We start from the raw sequence: 13,226 nt of genomic DNA, 5'->3' as shown, positions 1-13,226 counted from the left end.
CGATATTTTCAAAAATACTTGTCAACAACTGAAATGTTTCATAAGAGATATCTTACCGTATTGACTGCAGCACAAGCTATATTAGTATGGAAATACCAATTTCCATACACTTCCAGCTAAATAGTGATATGATGAACAGTGCAATTACTAATGAATATCAATACTTCCCTATCAGTTGAGTATTATATTTTATCTACAATCCACTTCTAAAAGCATTTACAAGTCATCCAAACCTTTTTGTTGAATTTTTCACAGATTTAAAACACCTATGTTGCATCAGTTCTAACATTAAAGTCAGTTATTTTTCAGAATTTGCTTCCACTAGAATGATTACTCTTTCTTTGATATTTCTTCTATTTCTAATAGCTGAAACTGCACAGATCATATTTAATGTGAAGTTCACATGCATAAATCACATTTAAATGTGAAGATTTTCTCTGACAAGCAAATGGGGATCCAACTTGTTCGATCCAAATTGAAAATATAGTAGTACCCCCATCACAAACTTCAAGCAATCAAAAATTCTGTTGGCTATATTTGATCTGATAAGAAAAAGAATGGATCTCACAAAATAATGCAAAAAATTATTGATGAATCATACAGAAAAGGTGAATAGCATTCTCTACATCCATAAAGATGTCAACAGAAACTTCATTTAAAAAAAAGAATACAATTAGTTTTAAATGCAATCATTAATTTTTTCCTTTGTTTTCCAGTTTTAACATATCTAAATAATTTCACATGAAAAATGACTAAGATAGTTATGGTTAATATCCATCCCTCGAATCCCACATTTCCATTTAGAGTTATGAATAAGCATCAATCTTGAATAGATAGCTCAAATATCTGACAGCTCAGTAAAAGAGTAGATTCAAGCTCTTTGTCTCAATGGATGTTTCTTTGGTTCAGTGTGGAACACAGTAATAATCTCCTAAAATATGTTTATTGTGTGTCCTGGTTTTCCAAGAACTGAGTCACGTAAAGCCCACAGTTTATAACACAGAGAAACATAGAAGAGATGACAAAAGAACAGTAATCTAAAGGTGTTTCCTAAAGATAAAATGTTACTCTAACACCCTAAACATGATAAATTTAAGGATTAGTAATTTTTCAATTAAAAGCTGCAGAAATTCTGTGAAATAAAAAGTTTGACAAATAAAAAACATTTTCAGTCCAAGATATCCACAAAGTTTCTTACATTTAAACTCACGACAGTTAAACTCTTGTTGCATATGACATTTATACATTTTAAAGTTCACTAATGCCATATAAAGTAACATTAAGTCTATAGGAAACTGGATGAGGCCAAAAAATTCATCTCTCATAAGTGGGATTCGCTACAACGAGGTTTGATAGTATTTATCGTTCACCAACTGCATTACATTCAGGCAACTTAATAAATTACTTATTCTTCTACATTTACAGATACATTGTCATCTAACATTCTTCCATTAAATGTTACATTTTACCTAGCTTTAAAATCATTGGATCCTCCTTAGGCTGCTTTAAAAATTAGCCCCCCCCCTTTTTTTTTTCTTTTTGTATAAATTCTTCAGCTAAGTATGCATCACTAAAATGTTTTGAGCATATTTTGTGAGTTCACATGACAATTTGAAAAGTAAAACAGTTTTTAAAATAGTTAAAAATACTTAGCTGATCCCTGATTAATTTCATGTTTACTCCATCTTGTTAATTCTTCTATTAAACTTTGGTAATATCACTCTTCATCCTGACTCTTTTCCTATTTTCTTACTCTTCCTTTCTCACTAATCTTATGACTTACATTTAAACATAACTTAAAAAATAATAATTAATAAATAAAGTAAAAATAATATAATTAAGCTACTCCAAATTAAAAAGACAAAATTCTGACTCTAAACTGAAAGGGTAGAAAAGACAATTAAAAATATCCACTTTAGTAAATTATATGGAATTTATATTATTCTAAGAAGTGCAAGAATTTTATGTTCAATACTGGCAATTCATCTGTTTCCATCTTCTGACTGAACATAGCATCAGTAACAAATGGGCAAATACAAAATTAAAGACAAGACAAGAATGCAAGGAAAAGAGATATTCTGAAATGAGAGAATTTTGGCATTTTTTGAAATAAGTACAGATCCTGATTAATCCCCTTCCAAGAAAAAGCAATTTCAACTTTATAGTAAAGAAAAAATCAAAAGGAATTTATCAAATTTGAACTATCCCAAAATTCAATTTTACAAAGTTTGAATTAGCCAAGTTTAACTGCACATATCGAAACCATTTCTTTGAAAAAAATAGATAAATAGAGAGTTGCTAATATTTTTAATATCACAATTATACATTCCATTATGAAGCTATAGTTCATAATAACATTTACTTTCTACATATAATGACTTTACACAGATATTATTTATTTATTTAGGAATCTTATAACCTTTGTTTTAGATGTCTTACACTGTTTTCTTCAAAATTAGAACAAATCTACGTATGCAGTTGCCATGTACACAAAACTATTGCAATTAGCATCTTTAAGTACTTTTATATTTACAAATATGATTTTCATTTTAAAATCTACTATAACACTAATAATAATACAGATATAATTCACAAACTTTGTGATTCTTGAATACACTTTTTACAGCTAAAAAAAGTCACTTAATTAAACAATTGTTACCTTTCCTTTAAAATGTCTTGCTATTACTTTGTACTAATACTGAAAACTACCTGATGTGGGTCTGATAATGATATCTAAGACATGTTTTGCGAATAAATTTCATTTTACAAATGTTGCATTGCAGTTGCCTTTCACCAGCACGAATTTTCATGTGTGTTTTTAAGTTCCCTTTCTGTGCAAACATTTTGTTACAATCAGGACACACAAATGGACGATCTCCAAAATGAAGTTTTAAATGTGTTCTCAAATTACTCTTTTGACTAAAAGATTTCTTGCATATTTCACAAAGAAATGAAGTATTATCTCCAGTACTTTCAAAATGTTCCAATGACTTCTGCAATTGAGGATGAACTCTGCGTATAGAAGAAAACTCACTTGAAAACGAATCAGTAGTGTTCCTACATACCATTTCATATGTTGTCTCTGTAAATAAAACTACCAGACAGAAAAATTTAATATCTTTGAAAGAAAATCAATATATTTCATGTAAACAACTTGACAAATGAAACATGAAAATGATAAAGAAATGTATCTCATAATATAATCAATCAAATAAGTGATACTTTAGGTTTGTGATAGGACAGATGAATAAAGAAGCAAAAGCATCACAACTAGCTAACATAGATATAAGTAATGATACTTTTCCGTTTCGCCGGCGCAAATCTCGCCAAGTAGACTTTGTTGGCAACAGCATGCCGTATACACACAAAAAATATTAGTTCTAAGAATATGGTTTAAAATTTTGTAAAAAGCCAATAAATAAAGACAATTTGTAAAAAGACATTAATTTAAGAAATTGCTATGCTTTCATGGTTCAACAGCCTGATTCACCGGTTCATATCACATGACCCCAAGTGATCTCATCTCACGTAAACTACGCTACAAAAATCTAATTCTCTCAGTAATTACCTACATCAATTTCAAGTTAAATATTAATTTGGAATACAATTTTAAATGCAAGAATTATTTCAATTCGTACAAATAACTTACTCAGAAATTATGTAAAACCACAGTGCTTTACTTCGCTAGTGCATTCTCATTAGAATTGATGAATTTAACCCTTGACTTTACCTTTCCTATATTTTCGCCTTCGGGTGTGCGGTGTGATTGCATCCTAATTGACTTAATTGCCGCGAATGGTTTTAGAGCATAAAATTTAACTATCTTGTAAAAATTCTATGTAATTGTATGCCAGTATTGAAAGAAACAATCAATCTGATAAGAAATGGCTGCGACTTTATCATCTGCACCGGCAAAATGGAAAAGTACCTAAGTAATATACTACAATAACAAAGGAGATAATACAGTCAAAAGTCATTAATCCGGACACCCATAATCCGGAATGATCTATAATCCAGACCTCAAAGCTACAAACTTTCTGCGCATGCGTCAACGCATCGTAATACCCTTATGCAAGCGCATAATACATTTACGCATGCGCGTTTAATGTATAACAGACGGTATAAGCTAAGCTAAAATTATCTAATTATCTATTACAGTTAATGTTGCAGATTGTGTTGTTCCTTAATCTTCGAACTGGATCCGGCTTATTATTTTTTGCAGACTGTTAGAGCAATTTTATTAAAGTAAGTTGGAACTTTCAATTATGTCAAACAGAATTTTTGATGCTGGATCTACAAAGGGAAAGCATGTTTCGATGTCCATCAAACAAAAAGTGGATAAAGGCTTTTTTGTTTCTCTAACAATTCCGAAATCTGTTTATAAATTTCATGATGCTCAGCGCGCGCGGGGGAGGTGGGGCGGCGCAATCAACTGGAAGTTGATCTGTCAGCACTTATCTTCAGGGCAGATATTTTTATTTTATTCGGCTTATAATGTAGTATTTCATCTCGATGTACTCCTTTGATATGATTTAAATCAAATTCCTCGTCATTATAAATATCACGAATACAAATCAAATAGTTTTCTGGTTGCAATTTTCTAATTTCGACTATGCGTAATGTATGCTTTACGCATGCGGGCGTTGAAAGAAATGTTTAATAAAGTAAACAAATAAATATTAAGTTTTTTTTTGTTGTTTTGTAAATTTACCCTTTAGATCATAATTGCTCTTTATTTCATTAATTACGGTTTCATATTTTTAATTTTATAATTTCTGCATGCCATCTTACCAGATTTAAACTGATGATCTATAATTCGGAAAAATCGATAATCCGGAATCGCCAACGAGTCCCAACAAGTCCAGATTAAAGACTTTTGACTGTAGTCTAATAATCAATAAGGTATACATGAGGCATTTAAGAAAATTTATGTTATTACATAAACAAAAAGCAGGGAAAAGGAATGTAGTACTCAAAAGTATTTTAGCCCTTCAATGGTTGTGAAATTTACCAATTTTTTCTTTTAGAACATGCATAATATCTGTCAACCATAAATCTATAATGCAGGCTGGTCCATTTGTGCCCCTTGCGGTGTGCAACTGGAATGCAAACTGAACTCATTCATGTACAACATGACTACTGGTCTGTTAAATTCAAAATGATGAATAATACACAAAAAAAGGACAAAGCAAAATGTGGTTAACTGAAAAAAAATGTGCATAACTGTGGAGAGGGGAAAACTGCAGGAAGCACTATAATCTTTGCAATTTCTGAGTAGACGCAGAAATCTGAAAACACAAGAATTGTTTAACACACAAAAAATTATTGTTGGCAACTGCCATCAGTTGATACTGTCAAATAAGATTAGACCATGTGTTCTACATGAATCTGTGATTGCTGGCAAAAACTTAATTAACCAATGTTTCATGTAACTAAAAAAGTCCATTTAAGTTTTTTACTAAGTATACATTAAACATCTTTATCTTCTATATGATATCTTACATATATATTAAAATGAAATTGTTATGATGAAATTTCTTAGCAAAAAAACTTTCTGAATTAAGTCTTTTATCACAAACAGCATTCTTGTCATAAAAGAAAGCTGTTTGTGTGCAGCTTCCACTACATAACATTGTTATCATAGTGGGAATCTGTTTAATGAAAATCTTTCTTGAACACCATACATTATTTATTAATAACTGCAGATCTGGTGATAATTCATTCCAATGTGAAGAAAGAGTTAAACAGCAGTCGTTGTTAAAATCATGTTGATAAAAGCAACAGAAATCTTAAAGAATTTTAAGTCAGTAGGAAATTTCTGTTATATTTTAAAATTCTAACTGCTTGAATTAATTCTTTGAGATGTTTGCTTACTATATAAGTATTAATCAATTATGGTACACGATAAAAGCAATCCATGTATAATGCACAAAATTTGTAGCAATTAAAACAGCATAATTACATGATTAATTTGCTAATCGCAGAAATACAATGTTACAAGTATATATACCAATTATCAATAGTTTAATATTATTCAACAACATTGGAAGAAAAAGTTTCACTGAAATCTCTTATTTTACCTATGTAAGTTCAAACTCAGTCATCTCCCACCAAAAAATGCTCTAATTCCATAGCATTATGACATATATTTCATTTTGAAATTTCCAAATTCAGTATTCACTTGCTCTAATTCCATAGCAAAATGGAATGCTCTAATTCCATAGCATTATGACATATATATTTCATTTTGAAATTTCCAAATTCAATATTCACTTCCATACACATTTCAAATCAGCGGAGTTCTAAAAGCAATTTCAATTTATTTACAAACTGTAATCAACCTGCTGTTTTGAAACCTAAGGTTATCATGTTTCAGACAGAAGCTTTTTTTTTTTTTTTTTTAATAAAGTTTTTTAATTCACATACACATAAAAAAGTTGTTAACATCTATAAATACTGAGTTTGAGTCTATAATTTTTTGCCAATGTCTTGTAATGTCATTGTAAAATAGATATTAAGAATAATCCACAACTATCATGATAAAATTGTTAAAATTTGACTTTTCCTAATTTTTATAATGATTTTACCTCCTAGACGTTTTCAAATACAATTAAAAATATCAGTTATTTTCTCAAATAAATTTTATTAACACCAACAGATACTGGGAAAAAAAAAAAAAAAAAAGCATTTTCTAATCAAAATAATTTACTTCTTATTATTAGTCAATATAGTTTAGGTATTTAAAAATGCATATGTTCTGATAAACAAATGAAATTAACAATTTGGAAAGTTCTGATACTTAATCATCATTCATACGCCTAGTAAACAATGCAAGTTACTTATTTTTCACAGTGATATATGACTGATGGCTGAATGAAAAAACAATAACACCTAATAAAATATGCATAACCTTTTTAATTACAGTTACTTTTAACAGAATTTATACAAAAAAAAAAAAAAAAAGTACAGCATTTCAAAAGTTAATTATTATTTCCAAAGTAAAATATATTTAAATAAATTTTAAAATGAGGCAAATCTAACATTTTACAAGACACTTTTAACAAAAATCAATTTTAGAGCAAATTTTAGACATAAAGTACAAATTAGAAGTTAATTTTTGACAGTAGGTAAATTTTGAGATTTTGTAACATAAAAACTTTTTTACATGCTGCATAAACTGATTGCTAAAATTATGTTTTATATAAATATGATCTAGAAAATACACATACATAAAAATTTCCGGTATGTGAGTATATTACTAGGGAGAACAATTCCTCAAAAATTCTTACACATACATGAATTACACAAGTAAAACCACCACCAATAATAATAATAACAACAAATTGTTTACAAGATTTGAGACTTGAAAACAGTACAATTCAGATAATGGAAAGAAAAAAAACTGTATGTCAAAATTAAACTAATACCCTTCATTCTAACATGCTTTTTTTAAGATGCAAAGTGAAGAATTTTTACAAAAGCATGAGCATCTTTTTTAATAGTTGATAAAAAGCTAATGTTTCAATAGTCTTTGTTTCCTGGATCTTAACTTTTCTATGGAATTTTTGATTCATCAAATGCATATCTATTTTTCTGTACTAACATACACATATAAGAAATTTCGAAAAAAGGGGGGGATAAATGAAAAAATCCTATTAAAAACATGTTTCAAGCTATTTAAAATGAAACTACATTAAAAATAAAATTTTAATATTAATTTCTTTAAAGATACGAAAGATTGAAAATTTTCTAGTACATAATACATTTTGAAAATCACAATGACAGAAAAAGATAGTTTTGGGAGATAGAAAACTTACACTATGATTTCCAGTTTATGTTAGTTCTAAATGGAAAAATTTAAATTCATACATAAAATATGAACTAAATTAGACAAGCTCACCTCAAAGTTAAAATAATGAAAACAATATTTCTCTTATTTTTAATGAGAAGGCATGGCAGTTACAGACCATAGGTATTTGCTCTTTGCAATGCAAGTTCATTCACTTTTAGTATACAGTGAAAATAATCAACTAGAAAATAATTTTATTTAAAATATTAATTTAATAGAACATTTAAAAATAAAGGCAAATCATTTTTTTATGAATAATAAAAATCTAAATATGTGATAAAATGTAAGTATGTTTCTGTATAAATTGTTATTGCACATTCTTGAAATTTTTAATTTGTATTTGAATGACATATACAGAGGGTGTTTACACATATTAAGAACACTTTCCCTAAAGAATTAAAGGGGGGAAATAGATTTGGAATAAAACCTTCTGCCAACAGATTATTACTTGAAACGACAAATATTGTCCATTACTTTTAATTTTATTCTTCTTTCAAAATGTTGCATGTAAACAAGTTGTGGATTGAAGGATATGCTTTTGTATATTTTGAAGAAATATATTCATATTCCATAAGAAACCTGAAATGCATGATTTATAAATTTCCAAGCACAAAATATGCAAAAGGGAAAAACTGTCAATCATTATGTCCACATGGAAAGAAGACTGCAAACAACAAAAATATGTGTACCCTTTCTAATGTTTCTGAAGTTAAAAGAAAATCCACCAATGCAGAAATCAGTTGCAATGTCTTTAAATACATATTTAGCAATAATAAATTAGATAAAAAAACCAGATTTACAATTTAGAAAAACTAAAAAATGTAATTTTCACCAGCTTTTGCTCAGGCATGTGTTTCAACACAGAACAATTTGTAGAATCCTCTATGAAAACAATTTAGCAAATTATCCAAAATGAAGAGAATAAAATTTTTCATCAATGCAAAGAAAGTCTCAATAAGGGATTTATGGTTGTCCCAAGATTCTCTTACAATGGGAAATTTAAAATAAAAAGAGTGGGAAAAAATGTTAAAAACAATGTGTTGTCAAGAGAAATTTTAAGTACAATATTTACAGAAGAAATTCCATTCTTTTATTCCAATGCATTCCATGAGAAAGTAAAGTTTGATACAAATGTTGCATATATTCCTTTTTAACATATTCCAGCCCAACATATTCAAGTCCCCTGATGTTTCACTTATGGACTATTATGCCTTTGATGTCTTTCAAAAAGCTCTTTCTAAGTCCACCACGACTGCTGGACTCTAGAAAGTAGTGAACGAAGAATGGAAATCAGTACCCCTCGAAATTTTATAAAAAGTTTTTCTATCATGGATATCCCGATGAACACTTAAAAGTCCAGAATAAATGTTATATTAAACATTTAAACAATAATCTTTACATTTTAAATATTAATTTAAATAAACCCAAAATCGTTCTAAAAATGTGTAAACACCCTCTGTACATCATACAGACTTTTAACTTCATGTTAATCGTAAGTAATTTACATTTCTTTTCAAGTACAATAAAATAGATTTTTACTTTAAATCAGATTATCTAATTAAACATGTACAAAATCTGCCTTGAATTTGTCATCAGCATTTTAAATTCATATAAGGTACAGAAATATTTCAAAAGTCAGACAGATTATTTATATTAGTTTTAATACAAAATATGACCTAAATGTAAGATACATTTTCCAATAAAACCACTTAATAATCTATATTTTAAAACAAATACTATCATGATTACAAATGACTATGATTAGAAGTATTTGGGTAAATAATATTTTTTCACATCACAACATATGTTAAATTTGTTTCTTATTTGCTCATGAATATATAATAATAAATATTGTCTACACATTGAGGATGCAAACCTTCCCGACATTTTTCAACGAACTTGTCTGATGATGTGGAGGGAATGTGATTAAGTGGAAATGGTATTTGACTGCTGCTGGACAAGGTATGGAATCATTCTTGCTCTTACTTTTACACAGAATCGTAGCAAGGGTTTTCAGAGCCCAGGGAAAACTGAAGATTTTGCGCCCCCTACTGCTTGCCAAGGATGGGAAAACATTTCATTCTAAAATATCGTAACATCAGTTTGGCGACCCTTGGATTCTGCGCCCAGGGACATATGCCCCCCTTGCCCCCCCTCTAGCTACGCCCCTGCTTTTGCAAGTGATGGGAAAAGCTGCTGATCTAAGTGAATTTGATAGAGGGCAGACTGCAATGGCCCGAAGACTCAGAATGCTTATCTCTGAAACTGCATGACTGGTATGTTGTTCACGATCTGCCACTGTTAGTATTTACGCAAAGTGGATAAATGACAGTGAAACTAGCAGTAGATACCAAGATTTTGGATGTCCACACATCATCAAAGAAAACAGATACCAGAGACTGTCCAACTCAGTACAGCAAAATCGACGCCAGACAATGGCTCAGCTGACAGCCCAATAAAATGCAGGTCCAAGTGCAAGTGCTTCGGAACACAAACTTCAGTTGATACTGTTAGGTATGGGACTACACAGCAGATGTCCCACTTGTGTGCTTCGACCAAGTGTCACTGTCAACTCCTACAGTGGGCCTGGTAGCATCAAGACTGAACCATAAATAAGTGGAAGACAATTGCGTGGTCGGATGAATCATGATTTCTTATTCATCATGTCGATGGTTGTGTCAGGATACAGCATATTCCAAGTGAACAGTTGCTCCCCCTTGTACAGCAGGTCATACACAGGCTCATGGCGATGGTATTATGCTTTGGGGAACATTCTCATGGGCAGCTGTAAGACCCTTAGTTGTTGCAGAACAGACCATGAATATCTGAAGATAACTACATATCAGTTGCCCCTTTACATGGCATCTATCTTCCCAACTGTAAATGGAATATTCCAGGACAATGTTCCATGTTGCAAGGCACAAATTGTGTTGGGGTACTTAGAGGAGTATAAGGATGAATTCCAATTGATGTCCTGGCCACCCAACTCATCGGATATTAACCTGATAAAGCTCATTTGGATGTTATGAAGTTACAGCTCAGAGCTCAGACACCCCTGAGTTGGAATATCTCAACTTTGCAGTGACCGCTGCTTAGAAATTTGTACAACTTGTCTCCAGTCATCTACCAAGAACTTGTGGCATCCATGCCAAGGCAAAATGTAGCTGTTTTGCAGGCCAAAGAGGTTGTGCAGTGTGTTATTGAGTAGGTGGTCATAATGTTTTGGCTTTTTAATGTACAATCCTTTGACAATAGCTTAATACAGAAACAAAACCATTCTTTCAATATTTGGAGTGTAGTAGAATTAGATAAAATGTTAAAGTTATGTAGTTAAAATTACATAAAATGTTAACTATTACAACAGTTGGAAAAATGTCTATAAATCCCAAAATATTCTGGCATCAGAAAACAACAACAAAACAAAGCAAAACAAACAAACAAAAAAAAAAAAAAAAAAAACGCTGTTTTTTTCCAGTGGTATTTAAAACCACTGGAACTTTGGAAAACAACATGCACTACACAATTCTGCAATGATACATAAATATATCAATTGAAGCCTTTAATGTGACACAATGTGCCTTTACAAAGAAGACATTGCATAGATAAGATATACATGAGCTAGTATCCTCTTGAAAAAAAAAAAAGATATTGAGTAGTATACTGGTAAATATTTTGATAAATAAATAACTCTTTGCTGAAAATCTACTGAGTTTTAAAGTTTCATATTGAAAAGTCACAGAACTTTTTTAGTTACCATAAACAATTCAAGCAAATGAAACTTATCCTGAAAAGTAATATATAGTATTAAACTAAGTACACATCCAAATACAAAACAATTTCACATATAAGCTGCATATATATATATATATATTTTTTTTTTAATTTAACAGATGATAAGCCATTCTTTTAACCTTGCAGCCAGCAGAATTTTGTTCTCCATTCCTTTAAATATAGAAAAGTACATTCTAGATAAACAGTTCTGTCTGAACAACTGAATAAAACTGCAACATTTAAAATATTGGTACTTACGTATTATCCCATGAAGAATTTACATATTTAAAGCTATATCCAAGCAGCCTAATTTAGCACCAGCTATGGATAAATATGATGTATTAATACACTCATAACATCTGTGCCTTCGTTTGATGCACCTCCAACTGATTCTCAATAAGCCATGTTTTGCTTTTAATAGCAATGATATAAATAAACTAATATTTCTGTATTTTCCCCCCTTTCATTTTGAAAAAATAATTTCAAGTTTGGCACATGCTATCTAAAAACAGCAAACAGTACATTATTTTTAAAATTATGAGATCCTACCACTAAAAAAGCATATATTAACGATGCATTGTGCATTATGAATGACAAAGTAGTAACAGACTGGAACAATTACCTGCAGGAAATTCAAACTCATACAGCTTCCAGTAAAATTGGACAGCTTACGAAAATAGTAGAAATCAATGAAAACCTGTGCAGAAATAAAGCAGGTTGAATACTAATTGTTATTTAAATAAAGAAGCACCAATTACTTTCAAATTCTCAGGGAATGATTGGCACAACTTTGGCAGGATGTTTGCCAACTTTCAATGTCAACGGGATAATAAGTAAGTACTGAAAAATTTATCAGATTTGTGAATGAAGTTTATTGCTAAGTATTCTGAAAATTTCAACTCATACTGTTTTCTTTCCATTATTTGCTGAAGATGCTTTACAGTATACATTAACATGTGCCATAAGACTATCTTTACGAACAAAACTTTTATTACACATTGTACATGCAAATGGACGTTCTCCTGTATGAAGTTTCAAATGCCTTTTCACATGATCTTTTCGAGTGAAAGATTTATTACATATAGCACAAATAAAATGTATTCCATCAACATAAAATGCATTTTTCACATCATTAAAAGTTCTGGAATTTGAGGAAGAGCCATGAACACTTGATATTCTAATTAATTCTTCAGACATCATATTATCTCTAAAATGTTCATAAAAAATGCCTGTAAAAATTAAATTACATGAATACAATCAAACATCAAACAAATAGACTTTAATATTATATAAATAACATTAAAAATTTTTAATTATGAAGTAATCTTAAATTAAATTTCATGCAAAACTTTGCAGTATAATTATTACATACACAACATGATTAAAAAGGGACTGGCATGCCCCCCCAAAGAAAAAAAATGAAGCTATTTGTTAAAAATACTCAATACTATCAAGAATTAATAAATGTATAGATATAATAAAACTACAACAAAAAATCAGTAACTTACATTACAGGAATTTAGATTGTTATATTTATTTTTTTATTGTTATTATACTACAGCTTCCTGATAAAATAAAAATAACAATAGAGAAAATATAAATAACT

General features: G+C 29.8%; 1 protein-coding gene across 1 annotated transcript in view; it reads right to left on the bottom strand.

Annotated features, from left to right (window-relative positions):
* Positions 1–6,895: 6,895 nt before the first annotated feature.
* The window catches only part of LOC118198230 (uncharacterized), a 59,677-nt gene continuing 53,346 nt past the window's right edge, over positions 6,896–13,226 (bottom strand). Inside the window, exon 8 of the mRNA XM_085821389.1 lies at positions 6,896–12,661. Within this exon, the coding sequence (XP_085677515.1) occupies positions 12,521–12,661 (141 nt within the window). The 3' untranslated portion in view covers positions 6,896–12,520. The remainder of the gene's footprint in view (positions 12,662–13,226) is intronic.

Source organism: Stegodyphus dumicola, chromosome 7 (assembly GCF_044657685.1).
Source record: "Stegodyphus dumicola isolate Sdum_Otavi_A_Nest chromosome 7, ASM4465768v1".
NCBI lineage: Eukaryota > Metazoa > Arthropoda > Arachnida > Araneae > Eresidae > Stegodyphus > Stegodyphus dumicola.
This window is presented reverse-complemented; position numbering and strand designations above follow the sequence as displayed.